The sequence below is a fragment of the Sapajus apella genome, unplaced genomic scaffold, assembly GCF_009761245.1.
Source record: "Sapajus apella isolate SASKATOON/1434 unplaced genomic scaffold, GSC_monkey_1.0 scaffold105, whole genome shotgun sequence".
Taxonomy (NCBI): domain Eukaryota; kingdom Metazoa; phylum Chordata; class Mammalia; order Primates; family Cebidae; genus Sapajus; species Sapajus apella.
The window spans coordinates 6259340-6281229 of record NW_022437045.1 but is presented as its reverse complement, the minus strand read 5'-3'; the positions used below and the strand labels follow the sequence as shown (position 1 = coordinate 6281229).

The following is a 21890-nucleotide window of genomic DNA, read 5'->3' as shown; positions in this document are numbered from 1 at the left end:
TCCAATTTTTTACAGGGAAGTTTGGGGGTGGCTCTCAGAGAGGACATTTTGGTGGCCTCATTGAGGAAGATGATGTGAGTCTCCTTGCTGCAGCTCTGCGAGTTCAGGTTTGTTTGAATAGCTCTTTGAGAATTTGAGTTTGGAAGTTTGATGAATAGTTGCTAATGTTTTGCAAGTGTTTTCTGTTTACCAGGTACAGTGTCAAACACTTCACACACAGTGTTAGGCTTATCTGATAAATGAAGAAATGGTGATTTTACAAAATGAAGCGAGTTGCCTGTGATCACATGGCATGTGTGGGGCAGGGACCCATATTGAGGACTGTGTATATGTTGTCTTGTGCTACACAGTAAATTATCCCAAAATTTAGCAACTCAAACAACAAGGCATTTATTATCCCACATTTTCTCCAAGTAAGGGGTTTGGCAGTAGATTAACAGATTACATGGTGTGTAAGTCCATTCTTGCATTGCCGTGAAGAAATACTAGCTACTCAGGAGGCTGAGCAGCAGGATGGCTTGAACCCAGGACATGGAGGTTGCAGTGAGCTAAGATCAGACCACTGCACTCCAGCCTGGGTGACAGAGGGAGACTCAAAATTTAAAAAGAAGAAGGAGAAGGAGAAGAAGGAGGGGGAGGGGGAGGGGGAGAAGGAAGAGGAGGAGAAAGAAGGAGGAGGAGGAGAAAGGAGGAGGAGGAGGAGGAGGAGGAGAAAGAAGGAGGAGGAGGAGAAAGAAGGAGGAGGAGGAGAAAGAAGGAGGAGGAGGAGAAAGAAGGAGGAGGAGGAGGAAGAAGAAGAAATACCTGAGACTGGTTCATTTAGAAAGAAAAAATGTTTAATTGGCTCACAGTTCTTTATTTTTCCCTTGAGAGGGAGTCTCGCTTTGTCAACCAGGCTGGAGTGCAGTGTTGTGATGTTGGCAACCTCTGCCTCCGGGTTCAAGTGATTCTCATGCCTCAGGCTTCCAAGTACCTGGGACTATAGGCATGTGCCACCATGCCCGACTCATTTTTGTACTTTTAGTAGAGACAGGGTTCCACCATGTTGGCCAGGCTGGTCTTGAACTCCTGGCCTCATGTGATCTATTTGCCTCAGCCTCCCAAAGTGCTGGAATTATAGGCATGAGCCACCTGGCCTGGCTTACAGTCTTGCAGGCTGTGGAGGAAGCATAACACAGGCATCTGCTTCTGAAGAGGCCTCACCAAGCTTCCAATAATGGCAGACAGTGAAGGGAAATCAGGCATCTCACAGGGTAGGAACAGGAGCAGAGGGTGAGGGGGCCATGCTATATACTTTTTTTTTGCCCCCCACTCCCGGTGCTATATAGTTTTAAACGACCAGATCTCAGGAGAACTCACTCATTATCACCAGGACGCTACCAAGGGGGGTGATGCTAAACCATCATTAGAAACTAGCCCCTGTGATCTGATCACCTCCCACCAGGCCCCACCTCTAACACTGGGGATTACATTTCAAGATGAGATTTGGGCAAGGACACACATCCAAACTATATCAGATGGTTTTGGCTCAGGATCTCTCATGAAGTTGAAATGAAGATGTCAGCTGGGGCTGCAGTCATCTGAGGACTTGACTAGGGCTGGAGGATGTGTTTCCAAGATGGCATACTCACATGGCTATGGGCATGTGTATTTCATTCTTCACTGGCCATCAGCAGGATGCCATAGTTCCTCATCATGTTGACCTCTCTGTACGGCTGCCCCCAGTGTGGCAGCTAACATCCCCAGTGTGAGTGACCCAAGGGAGGGAACTAGGAGGAATCTGCAGGATGGATGACCTAGATGCTAAGATCATGTGCCGCCACTTCCTTTTTTCCTGAGTGTTAGAAGTAAATCACTAAATCCAGTTCACACTCAAGAGACAGAGAATTGTGCTCTCTTCTTCAAGACAGGAGTATTAAAGTATTTGTAGACATTTTTTCAAACCACCACCACCTGTGTGACCTAAAGTCCAAGGTCATCAGTGTTCTACCATACAAGCTGAGCGTTCTCATGGTGCTGGAGCCTGTAGTTATGGTGGCCTCTGGCAGTGACATTTAGTTTATTTCTTTCTTTTTTTTCTTTTTTTTTTTTTTTTTTTTTTGAGACGGGGTTTATGTTACCCATGCTAGAGTGCAATGGCGCGATCTCGGCTCACCGCAACCTCCGCCTCCTAGGTTCAGGCACTTCTCCTGCCTCAGCCTCCTGAGTAGCTGGGATTACAGGCACACACCACCATGCCCAGCTAATTTTTTGTATTTTTTTTTAGTAGAGACGGGGTTTCACCATGTTGACCAGGATGGTCTCGATCTCTTGACCTCGTGATCCACCCGCCTCGGCCTCCCTAAGTGCTGGGATTACAGGCCTGAGCCACCGCGCCCGGCGAGCTAGTTTATTTCTTTCTTATGTACAGGGTAATACACAATTAAAATTCTTTACCTAAAAATGGGTCATTATATATTGTAAGGATTATAAGTGACATTTCCATCAAAGCTAAATTTTATTTTTATTTATTTTTATTTCATTAACATAATTTATATGCATATATAGCACTACTCAGTAATTCAGTTGCTTGCTCTTTTATACCAACTATAGAAGGAAACTGGGTATCCAAGATGATCATTCACGCAGTCTTGTATTTTCTTCATTTTTCTTTCCTAAATGGCATGAAGAACCCGTTCAGTATAAGTTTATCCATGTACACGATGTCTTTTGTGAATGCCTAATCTATTTTATTTATTTATTTAGGCTTCGTTTATTTATTAATTTATTTTGAGACAGGGTCTCACTGTGCTGCCCAAGCTGGAGTGCAGAGGTGCGATCTCGGCTCACTGCAGCCTCCACCTCCAGGTTCAAGCAATTCTCCTGTTTCAGCCTCCTAGGTAGCTGGGTTTACAGGCACATGCCACCACACCTGGCTAATTTTTGTATTTTTCATAGAGATAAGATTTCACCATGTTGGCCAGGCTGTCACAGACTCCTGACCTCAAGTGATCTGCCTGTCTCAGCCTCCCAAAGTGCTGTGATTATAGGCATGAGTCACCTTGCCTGGTCTATTTATTTATTTACTTTTAAAAAGACAGAATCTCAGCTAGGCTGGTGTTCAGTGGTGTGATTATGGCTCGCTGTAGCCTCAAAATTCTGGGCTCAAATAATCCTCCCACCTCAGCCTCCCCAGTAGCTGGGATTATAGGTGTATTTACACCTGTATTTTTTAATTGTGTATTTTCTCACATTTTCCTGTTTTTCTTTTTTAAATTTAACAAAAATAATAGACATGGTCAGAAGTTCTGGCTTGTGACTTGAAATAACCCTGGACATAAATCTTTAAAAATATTCTCAGATTCATTGCTGTAAGTATGAAGAGCTAATCATCTGAAGGGAACTGTAGAATTAAGCTGAATCATCAAGTCCATGCGTGCATATTTAAGAAACAAAGCAGTTTCTTTTAATACTATCAAATTATTCAGTACAGTATTTAATAGTCATATATTCTAACTAGCCATGCAGGTTTTCACATTTTCCTTTTTAGGAAAAACCTACAACCCTGTTGAATAAAAATATTCCTAATATCCCCTCAGCTTATTATGCAATTTTATAATCTCGTTTTGTAACATCCATAAACAATATTTCCATGTTTTAAGCGCGTGCGCTGTCAGCACTTACCATTCTAATATATGTTTTCCTCTCTGTCCTTGCTGAAGAATATGGTCAGTAGTGGAAGGAGATGGCTTCGTGAACAGCAGCACCGGCGGTGGAGACTTCACTGCTTGAAACTTCAGCCTCTGTCCCCTGTGCCAAGGTAACGCTGGTGATTTATTTACACTAAAGTCAGTTCAGCACGGTGAATTCCATCCAGTTAGTCATAGGGGAAAAGCACAGCTCATGGTTCTGTGGTTTTGATGGTAGGTAATTTTCTCTATTCATGAAATTGCCATCCTATTTTCTCTATTGTAACTTCTCAAAAATTAAATTGTAATTAATGTATTATTGACTGTGTTCTGTCACTTCCAAGAAGGCATAGTTTTTCATTTAATTTCAGTGATGTCTCCTATATTATATAAAAGTATTTTTTCTTTTTCTTATTTTTTTTTCTGAGATGAAATCTTTCTCTGTTGCCCAGAGTGGAGTGCAATGGCATGATCTCAGCTCACTGCAATCTCCCAGGTTCAAGCAATTCTCCTGCCTCAGCCTCCCGAGTAGCTGGGATTACAGGTGCACGCCACCATGCCTGGCTAATTTTTGTATTTTTAGTAGATACAGGGGTTTTGCCATCTTGGTCAGGCTGGTCTTGAACTCCTGATCTCTGGTGATCTGCCCACCTCGGCCTCCCAAAGTGAGTCACTGCACCCGGCCTGGCCGTGTTTTTTCTTCTTAGTGATCCATTAAGTAATGGTTTTAAATGTGACAAAATATGGTAATATTTGGAACGTGCTTTTCAGTGTCAGAAATGCCTGGCACATATATATCCACTTGGTCTCAAGGGCCATGTAGGTTTCTACTCTGGGAATAAATGACCACTCAAACCGAACATCATTCCACATGGGAACTGAGCTCAGCTTTCTTCAGAACAATCTGACAGGATAGTCTGTGTTCATCAAGGTGGGTATTTTCCTCAGAGTGCTCTTTGATGAGGTCTAAGCTACATATTCTAGCTATAAGTTTGGAAATATAAACATAGTGTCAGCATGTGGTTTAGAATTGATTGGGCAGGGATGACATCTGAGCCAGAGAGCCGCCTTTTCCAGCCTGATGCTGAGTCATCTCTGTCTGCCCCACTCCATGGAATCGGCCCCAGCCCCATTATCCAGGTATGCATAATGCCAGGTGTGCATCCCCAGGTAATCTCATCCAGCAACGTTGGAATGCACAGAGTGCTGAGGAGATAAATTTCCTCTAGTAAGTGACTCTTTTTTTTTTTTTTCTTTTTTTGAGACAGAGTCTTGCTCTGTCATCCAGGCTGGAGTGAAGTGGCTTACTGCAACCTCCACATCCCAGGTTCAAGCAATTCTCCTGTCTCAGCCTCCTGAGTAGCTAGGACTACAGGCACACACCACCACACCCGGCTAATTTTTGTATGTTTAGTAGAGATGGGGTTTTACCATATTGGTCAGGCTAGTTCAAACTCCTGACCTCAGGTATTCCACCCACCTTGGCCTCCCGAAGTGCTGGGATTACAGGCGTGAGCCACTGCGTCGGACCTGACTCATTTTTTACCTGATAACCAGGTGCTTTATAGAATTGAACTTCATTTCATTTGGCAGTCAGATGAGCACCCTGGTTCAATTCTACCCACCCGGAGGGTGCAACCCTCCAGGCCACGTTTTCATCCCTGAAATGGACGCAACATCTCAGTTATGCTCTCTGTTCATTAATTACGCAAGTTGCAATGAGGAATGCTATTCTTTGTAATATCATCCCTGGACTTGTGCAATCTGTTTTATTAAATATCTTATTTTAGAGTTATTTATGTTGTTATGAGACCTTAGTTTTTAAAAGTAAATCAGTAATTTCTACTTAAAAAGAGCTAAAAAGGATTAAAATAGATTCCATCAAATTGTGTACCAAAGTTTCAATGTAAATTCTTCTTGTTTAACCAAGAATTCTTTAAATAATTAAAGCCTTTTCTCCCCCAAGAAGAATTTACATTGAAACTTTGAGACCATTGATTTCTAGACCCACTGGGCAAAGAGAAGCAGGTCAAGTAGTTTATAAATCACCCAAAAAATCGTGATGATGCCACCCGGACTCTTTAGCTAGTAAAGAGAAAACTTTACAGGCCTTTGTTTTGCTTTGTGGCAGGAACTTCCTCTGTTGCCCAGGCTGGTGTGCAGTGGCTTGATCTCTGCTCACTGTAACCTCTGCCTCCTGGGTTCAAGTGAGGACACCTGGCTAATTTTTGTATTTTTAACAGAGACAGGGATTCACCATGTTGGCCAGCCTGGTCTTGAACTCTGGACCTCAAGTGATTCACCCTCCTTGTGATCCCAAAGTGCTGAGCTTACAGGCTTGAGCCACCATGCCTGGCCTGTATTGTTTTTGGTTGTTTTTTGAGACAGTCTCACTCTGCCACCCAGGCTGGTGTGCAGTGGTGTGATCTCAGCTCACCTCAACCTCCGCCTCCCAAGTTCAAGTGATTCTCCTGCATTGGCCTCCTGGGTAGCTGGGACTACAGGTGTGTACCACCACACCTGGCTAATTTATTTGTATTTTTAGTACAGATAGCATTTTGCTATGTTGGTCAGGCTGATCTCAAACTCCTGGACTCAAGTGATCCTCCTGCCCTGGTCTCCCAAAGTGGTGAGATTACAGGCATGAGCCACTGCATCCTGCTAAAAGCTTACACATTATCCAAGATTAAGCTCTTCAATTTAGGAGATTATGGGAAGAGAGAGACAGAAAAAAGTAATAGGAAGGTAAAACAGCGTAGGAGTCTAGAAAGGAAAGGTTGGATGGGTGGAGGCCTGGAAGGGAGTACTCAGCAGGCCTTACGGGGATTATCTGAACTCCCAGCTTCTCTGCTGCCCTTTGGAGAAGTCTGGATAGAGGTGTATTTGCTTTTATCTCTTACCCCCAGGTTAGACCCCCACAAGATCCTGGAGGAGAGTCTAGGATGGTCTCAACACTGTGGGTAAATTTTTCCCAGTAGGTACAGAAAAATCAGGGCCAAGGGGCTGACTAAAGTCCGCTGAGGGTGTTATCTGCCCACTGCAAGGAGGCAGATCACAACACAAATAAGTATTCTGGGGTAAGTCAAGGAATAGCTGTCATCTCTGATGCCACATTTAAGAGCAGTTCACTGCTGCCTGCTCTCCCTGGGTTAGTTTTGCTGCTGGGGGAACAGGTGTGCCTTCCATCTCTCACTCACGCACAGACACATGAGTGCCCTGACTCCCCAGCAAAGAAATGACTGAGCACATGAGCCCCAGAGGGGTCCTCCCTGAAGAGTCCAGCGCTGCACATGCTGGTATCCAGACCACTTCTGTAAGATGAGCAGGCGTGGCCAGTAAAATAGAAGAGTTCAGTTACTGCCCAGTGACAGACACTCTGGAGCTCCTACGATTTTCTGTCTGAACTTGGGCTCAGTTCCCTAGGCCCTTTTACCGACAGTTATATAATTAATTCAATATTTTGAAATATGATTTTAGACTGTAAATAGAAAAGAGAAGGGGAAGTGTGGACTCAGATGAAATAGCATTTCCACATTTTTTCTTTTCTTCTTTTTTGTACTTAATCTCCAGTGTGATAGTAATGTCCACATTTTTGAAAAGTCAGGAGAAACATGTGGCCAGCCCAACAGGAGATGGTTATGCGATGGCCCTCTATTCATGGCTAACGAATACGTGACAGCCCACACAGAGCATTTTACCCTGCAGTGGAATTGCACTTGCAGGAGGCCTTTGGACACATTATCATATAAAATTCTTCTCTGTATGGCAGAGGTGTTATGCTTCCACCTGGACACAATTCTAGGATCTTTGTGAATTTTTTGGAGTTGCGTTTCTAAAATGATGCACCATTTTCTCATACACATTAATTGTTAGCAGTTGTGCTTTATTACTGCCTGGGAGAAAGGACCCCAAAGCAATCGCATTGATTTCATTGTTGGCGGGATGTGTGGCTGTTTTCACTCCAGTTGCGACCACCTAAGCTGAGACGCCTCTTGCCTCTTTTATGTTGTCTTTCCCCTCAGTGACATTGAGATTTCAAGAGCACAAACTCCAAAAGCTGTGGATGTCCTTGCCAAGGAGATTGGATTGCTTGCAGATGAAATTGAAATCTATGGCAAAAGCAAAGCCAAAGTACGTTTGTCTGTGCTGGAGAGGTTAAAGGACCAAGCAGATGGGAAATACGTCTTAGTTGCTGGGTAAGACGCCGTCTAACATCTATTTTACCAAGCAGACATATTTATGAAACTCTTCCCCATGTATCTCTGTCCTCATGCCCCTCAGTCCACCCTCTTCTCACATTTGACATTTTGTCCATTTCATTTGGCATTTCTTCATTTGGCATGAGATAAGTTTTTATTTTCTGTGCAGCGCAAATTCGTCAACTCTACGAAATATAAAGTCGAGTTGCAGTGCGTTGTCTTTTGTTTCTCATACTGTGTTGTTATTTCCCCTGCTCCTCCTTGGCTTTTTAAATTTCATTTTTCATTATAAAAATCAAATTGTGAATCGAAAGTAAAATATTTTGAATGGAGCAGTTTGTGCGTTCTGCTTAGAAATAATATTTTAATGGAGAAGGTACAGATAATTGTGTGAAACATGTTTTCCTGTTAATATCCTTGATCTTGTTTATACATTCACATGGCAAAAACCCATTATTTCCCTTTTCCTGCATTTCAAAATTAATGTTAGGCCATTTTCACTTGTGTTGGTTATTTTATAAAAGACACATTTGTAGTTTTTGTGAAAAGGACTGTTTGCCTTTTTTCTCTTCTTTTTTAAAAAAGAAATACATTCACTAGCTGAAAAGATGATAGAAAGCAAGGGATTTCAAATATTTATTTAATGTGACCTGAGGGAACATCATGGGACCATATAAATTCCTTTGTTGCCTTGAAATTTCATTGCGGTGACTTGCTTATGATGTATAGGCTAAGGCTTCAGGCACCAAAACCTATTTGTAAGGTAGAGACATTTCTTGTAACTGGACTTGACTCCTAGTTAGCCTTGTTTTTACATATTTAATTATCAGTGTAAGTGCTTTTTTCTTTATTTCTTTTTCTGGTTATAATAGCGATGTAGTTTCATTTTAGAAATATTCTAGAAATTCAGAAAACAGAAGTAAAAAAGTAAAACACCCCAAACGCTAGCACCCAAAGGAAACAACTGTTGACCTCTGAGGACTGTTTTGACACTGACAGTCTCACATCCATGAGATCACACTAGGCATGCTACTCTATAAGCAGCCTGATTATTATTCAACCATATGTGGTGTACTGAACTCCATGTGAGTGAGTATAAAGCAATGTTACCATTTTTCATGACAGCATAACATTCCATCACTCACAATCCCAGATTCTTTTTTTTTTTTTAAGACAGAATCTCGTTCTGTTGCCAAGGCTAGAGTACAGTGGCACAATCTCAGCTGACTGCAACCTCTGCCTCCCGGGTTCAAGTGATTCTCCTGCCTCAGTCTCCTGAGTAGCTAGGATTACAGGCACCCACCACAACGCCTAGCTAAGTTTTATATTTTTAATAGGGGATTTCAGCATGTTGGCCAGGCTGGTCTTGAAGTCCTGACCTCAAGTGATCCGCCCCTCTCAGCCTCCCAAAGTGCTGGGATTACAGGCGTGAACCACTGCTCCCAGCTACATCCCAGATTCTTAAACGTGTTGGGGAAGCAGGGGCTGGGAGAGTAGCAAAAATGCCCAGGGTGAGGACGGAGATCCCATCTTACACATCTTCTGGCACCTCTAGTTCCATCAACAAGTGGTACTCTGGCCCAGCCACTGATAATACTGAGTGTTTCTAATTGCTCAAATGCATTGATGCAGAAAAATAATTTGAACATAGAATAGGGATGTTTCACAACTTATTTGACCAATTTTCTGTTGATGGGCAATTGAAGTGTTCCCAATGTTTGCCATTGGAAACTGCTAGAATTCACAACCCTGGGCATGTGGATTTGTGCATCTGTTCCATGATCTCCTAAGGAAAAATCTCCAGAGGTGAGTTCAATTATTTATAACTGCAAATAAAGCAAAATATCATCCAAAACAATATCACCTCTTTAATGATATAGTGATTTCTTCATATCCCCTTCCCCTTTCCCACTTTCCTCTCCTCTTCTTCTCTTTGTTTGTGTATTCTTTTTTTTTTTTTTTTTTTTTTTTGAGACGAAGTCACCCAGGCTGGAGTTCACTGGTGCGATCTCGGCTCACCGCAGCCTCTGCACCCACCCACCCCCAGGTTCGAGCAATTCTCCTGCCTCAGCTTCCCAAGTAGCTGAGATTCCAGGCATGCACCACCATGCCTAGCTAAGTTTTTTCCTATATTTTTAGAGAAGGGTTTTCACCACGTTGGCCAGGCTGACCTTCCATCTCCTGGCCTCTAGTGGTCCCCTGCCCTCATCCTCCCAAAGTGCTGAGATTAGAGGTGTGAGCCACTGTGCCCAGCTTCTGCAGCATTTTTGTAAGAGGGACAGATAGCCAGGGCCTCTCAGAATCCCTGCGCAGCTGGCGTTGTGAGGAATTCATTTCTGCTGCACACCTCACTCAGTTGTCTGTGGCTCAACCCTTCTCCCTCAGGCTTCCAGGCTCACTGCAGTTAGATTCCTGAGTCCCTTTCCAATCTAGAACCCCAAACTTAATGTCCCCATAACTGAGTACGGGAAAGTTCCTTGCTGATGGGAGGGGGTTGGCTCCACCTGCAGTCATCCCCTCTGGGCCTAAAACTCTGCAAAGAGCTACCTCTGGTTAGATTGGCTCCGGGGTCTCAAAGTTTGGGGCATAGTTTAGTCAGGGTAGCTTTTTTTTTTCTTTTGAAGCGGAGTTTCACTCTTGTTGCCCAGGCTGGAGGGCAATGGTGCAACCTTGGCTTACTGCAACCTCCGCCTCCCAACCTCAGGTGATCCACCCATCTTGACCTCCCAACGTGCTGGGATTACAGGCGTGAGCCACCATGCCCGGCCCAGGGTTGCTTTTATGGCAGTATGCTTGATGCATGTTTGTTTGCAATGAATAAACAAACTCTTGGCCATTAAGACCTTTAAATGCATTTGATTTATGGAATTGGTTCCCTTCGTCCAGGCTTCACGTGATCTTGGGAGGTGGGTTTGCAGGTTTTTTCACCCTGTTTAGATGGGAACACTTAAGGAAAACTGAGTAGGATGTGCTGTCTGTTTATGAAGGAAGAATCATGCAGCAGATTTTCTTATCCAGGGCCTCTGCTTTACTCCATTTTGGGCTTGTCCATCAAATCAGAAATCCAGACATGGATGGCCCTGTCCTTAGCTAGGAACACAAAACTGATACTTCTCAAACAAAGCTATGATATATTGTTGTCAGGTTACTTACTTGTCATCAAAGCTGGGCCTCCAGCCTCATGCTGGAGAATGCTAGCTGGCATGGCTCTCAAGGGTTACAGCCAATGTGTCCTTGGCCAGTAGAATATTTCTCCACGTTGGTTCTTTGCTAGCATTAACATGTATAATAGAGCTGAAGTTGGCCTGCCATGTTGTAAATAGAAAAGAGATAAAACATGAATTTTTAAGATCAGATTAAACACCAAGAGATTAATAATTCGTTTTCTCAAATTGTGACATATATTCCTTTACCTAACAAAGACCTTTGAAGGAACAAAAATTAAATGGTCTGTCTCTATTTTAAAAACTAAATTGGAGAAAAAACTACCGTGCAGGTAAGATTATGATATACGTATGCATTTGTGGCAGAGCTTGAAGATTTTTAGGAAATAGCCACACTGACTTTTTCCCTTACACTGGATTGTGTAAGGGAAGAATGAACATTTATTGTGTTCTCCGCAACACAATAAATGGTATACTTTTTGGGCTGTAAACTGTCGTCAATATTGAGTCCTTTAAATGCTGAATGATTGAGATCAATTTAGGCCACAGGCAAATATTTTATCTATAGTCTAAAGTGGGCCTGGCATGGTGGCTTGTGCCTATAATCCAGTTACTCAGGAGGCTGAGGTGGGTTGATCGCTTGAGGGCAAGAGTTCAAGACCAACCTGAGTAACATAGCAAGACCCATCTTTTAAAAATACAAGCAGCAAAAAGCAGCGCTGGTTTAAAGCAGGATTTCTAAATTAAAGTGAAAAGACAATTTGAAATAAAATTCACCTTCACATTTTTTCATTTAACCAGGTCAAGAGTTAGGGGAAAATGATGTTATCAAAGCATTATATGCACTGTTAAAACTTCTTTCAAAATATAAATGATCCCTCCATTAAATGGAGAATTATTTCCTTTTTCTGGAAGTCTTTTTTAATTCTGAAAATAATATTAGCTTATTGTAAAAAATTTAACATAAAGAAAAGAAAAAAAAGAGGAGATAGCTCTTATAACTCAAGATTTTATTTATACATTCATCCTTTGTACATATTGAGATTATGCTATAATTCCATTTTTGTCCTACCTTTTTCTCTAAAACTATAACATAAATCTTTTTCTATGCTTTAGAAGAATTCAAATACCCAAGAAATTTTTAAATAAAACTAAATAACAATATATGTGTTATTATGTATTTGAATTTATGTAGAAATGTGATTTAAATATATCAGCAATGGGATTAAAATATAAAACAATGAGATTTTTTTAAAATCTTCTATTAATAACCCACATGCAGAACAGATTAATTCTTTTAAAAAGCTGTTCTTCAAACTTTAGGATTTCTTATTCAGTCAGAATCATCTGCATTTCATCAAGTACACATCAGATGGTATTTACACCTACACATCACTTTATTTGCTTTGCCTGACAAAATGAAAAGTATTGGGAATTGTTCAGGGAAATATGCCAAAAGAATCTTAGAGACTCTTGAGTTTTACATATTTTCCCCGTTACACTAATGAAAAGGAATTTTGTTTGAGAACTTGACTTGGAGTGCAGCTGCGGGGCATTTGAATCTCAGTTTCCATAAGGCCTGTACCCATTTCTGTGCTGAAGTTTCTAGAATTTCCCTGAATTTGTTGGACAGAGCAGCTAAAAAAGAAGCCCAATCAGATCTGGGAATGGACTGAATTTCACATTAAAAAAAAAAATTAAAATCATTCACATTACTTTATCTTGTTTCTTTTTTTCTTTTTTCTTTTTTTTTTTTCCTGCAGAGGGCCAAATACCTGACTGGATTTTTACAAAAATGTTTCAACCCATTATTTTGGTACACTGTAAAAATAATCTTTACTGGCTTTTCTAAGATTTTGCTTTTCTACCTTGAATAACTGTCTGTGAGATTTTCTTTTATTTGTGCAGCTTGGAGAATAAAACACAGGTATTTAGAAGAAAGCACCTACCATGGGGCCTTTGAAATGTTTACCTAAATCAAGTGTAATGAGAAACATCACCAAATGCACTGTGGAGTTTATTGTTATATCATAAAGGCTTTAAAACCCTCCCAGTGGCCAGGTGCGGTGGCTCACGCCTGTAATCCCAGCACTTTGGGAGGCTGAGGCGGGTGGATCATGAGGTCCAGAGATCAAAACCATCCTGGTCAACATGGTGAAACCCCATCTCTACTAAAAATACAAAAATTAGCTGGGCATTGTGGCACATGCCTGTAGTCCCAGCTACTCAGGAGGCTGAGGCAGGAGAATTGCTTGAACCCAGGAGGCAGAGGTTGCGGTGAGCGGAGATCATGCCATTGCACTCCAGCCTGGGTAACAAGAGCAAAAGTCCATCTAAAAAAAAAAAAAAAAAAAAAAATAAAAAAAAAAAAAAAACCCTCCCAGATCCTAAAAATGCCTGGGATGGATGATTTCTGTTCATATGCTACCTGAGCATGTAGTTTTGGAGTGCGTGGTTAGGCCCATGGTGAATGGCAGTGGTACCATTCAACAAGATTCTGGGTCTTGAGAATAGTTCAAAGTTTTATCGCTTCTCTCTGGATAAGCCATCTTTTTGACCTTTGAGTAAATTATAAACTACTTTCCAGATTATGTCCAAATGGTCACAGGTACTTTGACAATTTTTACTGTAGCTGCCAATAAATAATACTCATCTTTAAAAAGATGTTATTCTGGCTGGGTATGGTGGCTCACACCTGTAATCCCAGCACTTTGGGAGGCCGAGGCAGGTGGATCATTTGAGGTCAGGAGTTTGAGACCAGCCTGGCCAACATGGTGAAACTCTCTTTCTACCAAAAATATAAAAATTAGCCAGACATGGTATTGGGCACCTGTAATCCCAGCTTCTTGGGAGGGCGAGGCAGGAGAATTGCTTGAGCCTGGGAGGCGGAGGTTGCAGCGAGTAGAGATTGTACCACTGCACTCCAGCCTGGATGACAGAGCGAAACTCCTTCTCAAAAAAAAAAAAAGGGGGGCATCATTCCATTGTCAATTCTTTTTTGCTGGTCTGTGCCCTGAACTGGTGATAGGGGTGCAAAGGGAGTGAGCATTGTCCTTTACCTCAGCAAGTGTGTGGCCTGGTAGGCAAGAGAGGCACGTCAGAATGCTTATCGTTTAAGTTAAATTAACCGTCTGAAAAGTTCTAGAATAATCACGTAATCAGTGCTCTAGAAATCAGGAAGGGAGCACAGAAACCTGCCGGGAGAAATGGAGGAAGGTAATGAACAGAAGTCACGGTTCCATCTCTAAGCTCCCAAAGAAAAAAATTGGATTACCCTGGTGGTGCTCTTTCTTTTCTAAATCACCATTGATGATTTGGAATCTGAGCTAACAATAGGGAAAAACGAAAAAAAAATTTTGATACCAAACGCAGGAAGGAGGTGAAATAAAATTTTTATCGTAGCTCCCCTTTTATTGCTCCCAATAAATACTTCCTACTTTGTGATTTTCCTGAATTGTATTAGTTGGCCGAAAGCTGAGCGGTCCTGTGTTTTTAATTAAGAATTGGATGGCTAGACAGAGTTTTGAGGAGGTCATCTCTGGGCGTGTCTGCTTTTGGCTTTCTCCGGCAGCTATGCTAGCATATCCCTGGGAATGGAAATGCAATCCTTCATGTGACACAGTTTAAGTAAACCACTTAGTCCTCTGCAAACACCAAATGCTCAGTACGGTACTTAAATGGCACCGTGTTTGATGCCACAGTTTCTTTATAGGCTCTTCTAAGACTGTGATGCCTGTGGGCTTTTAGCTGCCCTTATTGATGTTGTATCCAAGAAAACAGAAAGTTGACTCCACGTGGAAATATTAACATCTTTGTATAACTTTTCGGTCTTCACCTTGACCACACTCCAAATCTGCTATTTAGACAGATGCAGAGGTGACTGATAAGCCAGGGTCTTGTGGCTTCAGGAGTCTGAGGTTTCTTCCATGCAGCGGTGTCGGGATAGGCTCACCAGCTTCTGGCCACAGCGGGTACCAGCGAATCCACTGACCACTGGGTCCTCATCCTGCTTCCTGCTTCAGTGCATTTGACTTTCCTGGAATCAGTCTCTTCCTTGGCCTTCCTTCTTCTCCAGGGTTCTCTTATTTTTTATTTATTTTTTATATTTTTAGAGACAGGGTCTCACTATATTGTCCAGGCTGGTCTCGAACTCCTTGGCTCAAGCAACCCTCCTACCTTAGCCTCCCAAAGTGCTAGGATTCCAAGCATGAACCACTGCACACAGCCAGGTTCTCTTATTTTCTAGTACACCTTCCTAGTTTCCTTTTGGACTCTCTTCTTCTGACTGCTCATTAAAAGAAAATGTACTTCACTCTTCTGTCCTTACCCCTTTTCTCACTCAGTGCACTGTCCTTGGGTGATCTTACCCGTTCCATGCTTTAAATGGCTAATTATAGTTATGATTTCCATCCATGGAGAACCTGGTTAAGTTAGATGACTGGCTTTGCCTCCCAGCTCTACTGCTTACCAGTTGTGTGACTGTGGGCATGTTGCTTAAACTCTGTGCCTCAGTTTCCTCATCTATCAAATAAGGGCACAAAAATAATTAACCCCATAAATATGAAGCATAGCACCTCTCCTGCCAACTGCCCCAGTCTATTCTCAGTTTTAGCTGGTTAACGTTTATTCATTTGTCAGGTCTCACCTAAGATGTTTTCCTCCAGGAATCATTCCCAGATGTTCAAATCTAGTTAGATCCTTCTTGCACGCGCCCTCACAATTCAGTCTGATTACCCTATTTTCCTGTCTTAGTGTTGGTCACATTTATCGAAATTGCTGATGTATTCAGATCAGCTAGAAGCTGGTGAGGGTAGAGTGGAGTCTGGCTGGATCATCACTGTGCCCCAGGGTCTAGCGTAGTGCCTGACTCTAGCAGCGCTTGGAAAATATCTGCTGAATGAATGACTCAAGGAATTGCAGGGTACAATGATGCCTCTAAAGACATTCCTTCTTTCTGGTCACATCCCTAGGTTTTGTAGGTCAGAACTATTGGATTTGTTATGGTTGAGTGTCCCTGACAACGTGGCTCACAGTAACTCACGGAAGACCAAATCGTAAACCCAAATGACAGCCTTTAAAGTTTTTAACGATGCTTGTGGTGTGCAAAAGAACGATTTTATGAGGCTATGCTTGCTAATGTAATAGGCTCTCTTCAGCACCCAATACTGTGATGTTATGAACACGGGAACATTTGGTGTTATAGAGTGTTGTCATCAGCAATAAGCTTCTCAAGAGCACAAGTTTCCGCCATAGGATACACCAGGTCTTTGGCTCTGAGTATTTGAAGGACTGTCATATGGAAAGGGATCAGGCTGAGTGTGTCGGATTCCAAGAGCCGGGACACAAAAAGAATGCAGATGCCTTCTATTTAGAACAAAGAACTTTTGAACGGTAATAGCTGTCTGGAAATGAGTGGGCCACCCTGGAGGTCAAGACCTTATCACATCTGTGTTCAAGCGTGGCAGGGAGAACTCCTAGGCAGGGATATCTGGGAGGAGAAGGACAAGTGAGGGCTTTAGGGTCCCTTCTAATCCTGAGAGTCTGGCAGTGCACTACTCATCCAAGGCCCCGTGCCCACACCGCCCCAGTAAATGCCTCAGGAAGAACAAGTGCTACAAATTCATCAGCAAGAAATGCCATCATCAGCTTAATAATTTAAGCCATTTGGATGAATGGTTTTATGGCCTTTCTTGAAATTGATGTTGTTATTGGCACTGCCCAGTAACATTTCCTTTTTTGGTCTCTTGGTAAAGGTGTGTCTGTATCTTGACTTTGGCTTATGCCTGGCCTGTGTGATGTGTGTAGACTGTAATAGCCCGAGAAAATTAAATTATGGAGTGCATTTTGGAATAAGCACCCTCACAGTTGATTCTGGTGTCTTAGGCTGGCTTTGCCTAGGTTGTCTAGGAAATATTAAATTCAGCCTTTCCCCTCAAACTCAGGATCACGCCCACGCCTCTTGGAGAAGGGAAGAGCACAGTCACCATAGGGCTTGTGCAAGCTCTGACGGCGCACCTGAATGTCAACTCCTTTGCCTGTCTGAGGCAGCCTTCCCAAGGACCGACATTTGGAGTGAAAGGTACTGTCTTTAACAACTAGTGTACTTTTCAGGGCAAAGTTGGGGGGAGAAAATTTTAAAAAGAACATCGTCAACAGATAAAGAGTTAAGACTTTTCAAGGGGACCTGGCACATTTCTTTGCTGCACACTTGGTACGCAGGGGTCACCCCATGTTGGACCCTGGGCATGACGATGAGCAGTGGGGGCTGCCAGGGCTTCCCTGGACCTCTCAGGAGCCTATTCCTGAGGCTGCACTGCTCAAGGCTCCCACCTTGAGAGTTATCACATGTTATCAGGGCCGTCTTTGCCAAGTGGTCTTGAAACACTGCCATCCGTATCGGTGTTTGATCATCCCAGTTCCGGGGAAAGGTCTTTCCCTCTGCTTTAGTCTTGGCTCATTGGAATTGCTGTGTGGGGCCTGCAGAGCTCTCTGGAGACGGACTGGCTGTGGACAGCGAGTTGTGATGAAATTCTGCCCTAGCTGTGGTTGGGCTGATCTCTGGCAGCTTCCCATTCATTACTCCTTCTGCCATGATTTATCATGAAATCATTCCTTAGCTCACTTTACAATCCTGTTTATGGCTAAAATTACAGTTTGTTCTTGGCACTTTGTGGTTTTTTTTTTTTTTTTTTTTAACAATATTTATATTACTGTTAACAAATATGAATAACTCTTATCTCATTAAGTACTGATAACTCATAGCGTGTCATGCATCATGTAGCGGAATGAACACTAGAGTGGGAGCAAGAAGGCCAAGGTTTTAGTCACAGCCGTGTTTCCTACTGCGGTGTGACCCTGGGCAACTTGAGCCAGTCACAGCCTCTCGGAGCCGCATCTCTAAAAGTGTAAACCGCTGAGAGCGGCACCAGGCTCGCCCAGTTGTTGTGAGGATCAAACGCGAAGGCACTTAAAGAGCGAGGATACTGTCAGTTGATACACACGTGGGCGGTGTTGTCCCTGCTTTAAGAAAGAGAAGTTCTTTTATTCCCGTAACCAACGTTTTGAGGGTTAAGCAGCGTGACAAATCTTACATACTGTTATCTGAAATAAATTGAAGTTTATAATTTATTTGTCTGAGGTGGCTATGCGGTGGGGCTCTTTTTGTTTTTGTTTTTTTGGTTTGTTTTGAGACAGAGTCTCGCTTGGTCACCCAGGCTGGAGTGCAGTGGCGTAGTCTCAGCTCCTTCCAACCTCCGCCTCCCGGGTTCAAGTGATTCTCTAGCCTCAGCGTCCCAAGTAGCTGGGATTACAGGCACCCGCCACCATGCCCAGCTAACTTTCGTATTTTTAATAGAGATGGGATTTCATCATGTTGGCCAGGCTGGTCTCAAACTCCTGACCTCAAGTGATCTGCCCTCCTCAGCTTCCCTAAGTGCTGTGATTACAGGCGTGAGCCACCTCACCCAGCCAAAGTGGAATTTTTTTAAACAAAGTTTTCTGAAACATAAAAGCATTAGATAAAGCATAGTCACAGAGACCTAATAATAAATTAACAAAATAATCTCATATCCTGGTTTGACAGCTGCTCTGTTACTTTTACCTTTTTTTTTAAGAAAGGAAATGGAGGTCTTTAAACTGCATAGTTAGACAAAGTATCAACTTTTTTTTTTTTCTGTTCCGCTTGGACATAACCATTAATGTCTCTGTCTGCCTTTCGTTACTTCATCTTGAGTGTGATGCCTCTCTGTTGGGGTTGGGGAGCTGCGTGCCTCAGGCTGTGTCCATTGTGGCAGGTGTACTTGGTGACCCGTTTGAAATGCCACTTGCTCTGTTGTTTAGGAGGAGCCGCCGGTGGTGGATATGCCCAGGTCATCCCCATGGAGGAGGTAAGAACTTGAAGAGGTGTGGGTCAGGTATCACTGTATTTCCTTCCTGACATCCGTCCTCTGCTCCCTCCACACAGGCCCACAGACCCTCATCCACAGTCCCAAAGTCCTCAAGGCTCTGAAACCCCAAAATGTTTGCCTAACTCATGCAGTGGCACACCCTGACATTTACTGTGGTGAGCTTTATATGGATTTTGTCTGTGCTACTTGGTGTGAACATTCGTACATATTGCTGTAGAAAAATTAGTTTTGATTAACAGGTGCTGACTGAGCCCCTGCTTGGGGTGTTTTATAAATAAACTACATGTAAATCACACTGCCTTTCTAAACTCCAAAAAATTCTGAAACCCTGCTGGCCTTGCAGGTCTGGATGAGAGAATGTGCGTCTGTGCCTCCCTCGGTCACCTGCTGTACTGCCAAGTTCACAAAGACCTGATGCTTCCCCCTTTCAGTTCAGGCTCCAGTGCGAGCCTTGGCAGCACAAATATTAAAACTGGAATGACACAGAGATTAGCATGGTCCCTGCATGAAGATGACATGCAAATGTGTGAAGTGTCCCATTTAAAAAAAAAAAAAAAGACTCCAAAATAAAAGAGTTCCAGAGGAAAATGGGCAAAAATAACTGATGTTGTTAATTCTTCCTTTTCTAAAACACCCCCTGCGTTCTGCATTATCTCTTCGTCGCCTGTAACTAACTAGTGACCAGTTCACTTCTACTCTCTGCATCAGCCTCACCATTCGGGCCTGGGCAAGCTTCTGAAACCCAAATCTGAGCGGGTCACTTTCCTGTTCTGTGATTTCTGCTGTTGCCTGTCATCCTTCAGTACAGAACAAGAGGCCCCCATGGCCGGCTGCCCCTGCTTCCCTGTTTGCAGGTCCCCACCTGCCTTCTTTTCTCCCCTGGGTCAAGCTCCTTGCAGATTCTTTTTTTTTTTTTAAGAGACGGGGTTTCTCCATGTTGGCCAGGCTGGTCTTGAACTCCTGACCTCAGGTGATCCACCCGCCCTAGCCTCCCAAAGTGCTGGGATTACAGGCGTAAGCCACCGCACTTGGCCCTTTTTTTTTTTCTTTTTTATTTTTCAGGACAGAGTTTTGCTTTGTTGGCCAGGCTGGAGTGCAGTGGCACAACCTTGGCTCACTGCAACCTCCGCCTTATGGGTTCAAGCAGTTCTCATGCCTCAGCCTCCTGAGTAGCTGGGATTACAGGCGCCCACCACCACACCCAACTAATTTTTGTATTTTTAGTAGAGATGGGGTTTCACCATGTTGGCTCAGGCAGTCCGCTGCTCTCTGCCTTCCAAAGTGCTGGGATTACAGGCATGAGCCACGGCGCCCGGCCCTTACGGACTCTTTTCCTTTTCTCTCTTGGTTCCAGGATTTTCCCATGCCTGGAACATTCTTCCTTTTCTGTCCTGTTTACCCAGCTTAGGCCGTTGCCAAGGTTCTGCTCTACCTTATCCCTCTGTGTTTATGGCTCTCTGGTTCAGTGGCGAGTTGCAGGCCTTTCTTGAGGTCTCAGGTCCCAGCATTTAGCAGAGTGCCCAGCACATAGTAGGAACTTACTAGAAAGTATTTGTTGACTTTAGTCCAGGCATGGTGGCTTATGCCTATAATTCCAGCACTTTGGTAGGCCAAGGCAGGTGGTGCGGATCACGAGGTCGAGAGATTGAGACCATCCTGGCCAGTATGGTGAAACCACATCTCTACTAAAAATACATAAATTAGCAAGGCATGGTGGCACATACCTTTAGTCCCAGCTACGTGGGAGGCTGAGGCAGAAGAATCGCTTGAACCCAGGAGGTGGAAGTTGCAGTGAGCCGAGATCGCGCCAGTGCACTCTAGCCTGGTGACAGAGCGCAACTCCGACTCAAAAATAAAAGAAAGTATTTATTGATTTTGATAAAGGAATACCAGTGCTTACCCATGGAGGCCTGAGTATCAGGGAGGTTAAAAAGAAAATCTGTGTAAACTTCAAGTACTAGGAGTGGGGTGAGAAAGAGTAGTCCAAGGCACTGCCGAGAAAAATCGTGCCAGGCCTCAGGTCTGAATGGGGATGGCTACCATTCGCGAGCCAGGAAGACCCAGAACTAGGAGGCCAAATTACAGATGGCGTATAAGGGACACACGCAGGGGAATGGCTCAGGTTTAGCCAGCAAATTGGAAGGATGTTGATGTCCCACTGTTTTAGGGCATCAGCTGCGTGACTTGGAGGAGAGGGCTACCTTGTTTACTTTTTTATTTTTTTGAGATGGAGTCTTACTCTGTTGCCCTGGCTGAGAGTGCAATGGTGTGATCTCAGCTCGCTGCAACCTCCGCCTCCTGGGTTCAAAGAATTCTCCTGCCTCAGCCTCCCAAGCAGCTGGGAGTGCAGGTGCCCAGCACCATGCCCAGATAATTTTTGTATTTTTAGTAGAGATGGGGTTTCACCATGTTGGTCAGGTCGGTCTTGAACGCCTGACCTCAGGTGACCCACCCACCTCTGCCTCCCAAACTGCTGGGATTACAGGCATGAGCCACAGCATCCAGCCGAGAGGACTACCTTATGGTGGCTGAGTGGGCCAGACACAGGCAGTTTGTTCCTTGAAGCTGAGTGTCTACAGTCTCTTCTTCATCTGTATCCTCCCAGCTCTGAGCACTGTGCCTGACACTTAGTGGATGTTTGTTGACTAAGTGCCATGCACAGACAGTATGTACTGGACAGAACGTGATGAATCACCATATGGGAAAATGTTAGCACAACGAAATAAGAGAGGACACAAACAGATGGAGAAACATTCCATGTTCATGGTCAGGAAGAATCAATATCGTGAAAATGGCCATACTGCCCAAAGTAATTTACAGATTCAATGCTATCCCCATCAAGCTACCAATGACCTTCTTCACACAACTGGAAAAAACCACCTTAAACTTCATACGGAACCAAAAGAGAGCGCGCATAGCCAAGTCAATTCTAAGCAAAAAGAACAAAGCGGG

The 21890-nt window shown here is 43.5% G+C and overlaps 1 protein-coding gene and 1 non-coding gene across 3 annotated transcripts in view; both read left to right on the top strand.

Moving 5' to 3' along the window:
- Window positions 1-21890, top strand: part of MTHFD1L (methylenetetrahydrofolate dehydrogenase (NADP+ dependent) 1 like) — a 228139-nt gene that overhangs the window by 52565 nt on the left and 153684 nt on the right. For both annotated transcript variants that reach the window (XM_032258828.1, XM_032258829.1), the window contains exons 9-13: window positions 16-107; window positions 3702-3799; window positions 7691-7864; window positions 16974-17110; window positions 18871-18917. In XM_032258828.1, the coding sequence (XP_032114719.1) occupies window positions 16-107; window positions 3702-3799; window positions 7691-7864; window positions 16974-17110; window positions 18871-18917 (548 nt within the window). The remainder of the gene's footprint in view (window positions 1-15; window positions 108-3701; window positions 3800-7690; window positions 7865-16973; window positions 17111-18870; window positions 18918-21890) is intronic.
- On the top strand, window positions 19381-19484 carry LOC116536950. The gene has a single exon (XR_004262898.1). It is a non-coding gene; the product is annotated as a U6 spliceosomal RNA (small nuclear RNA).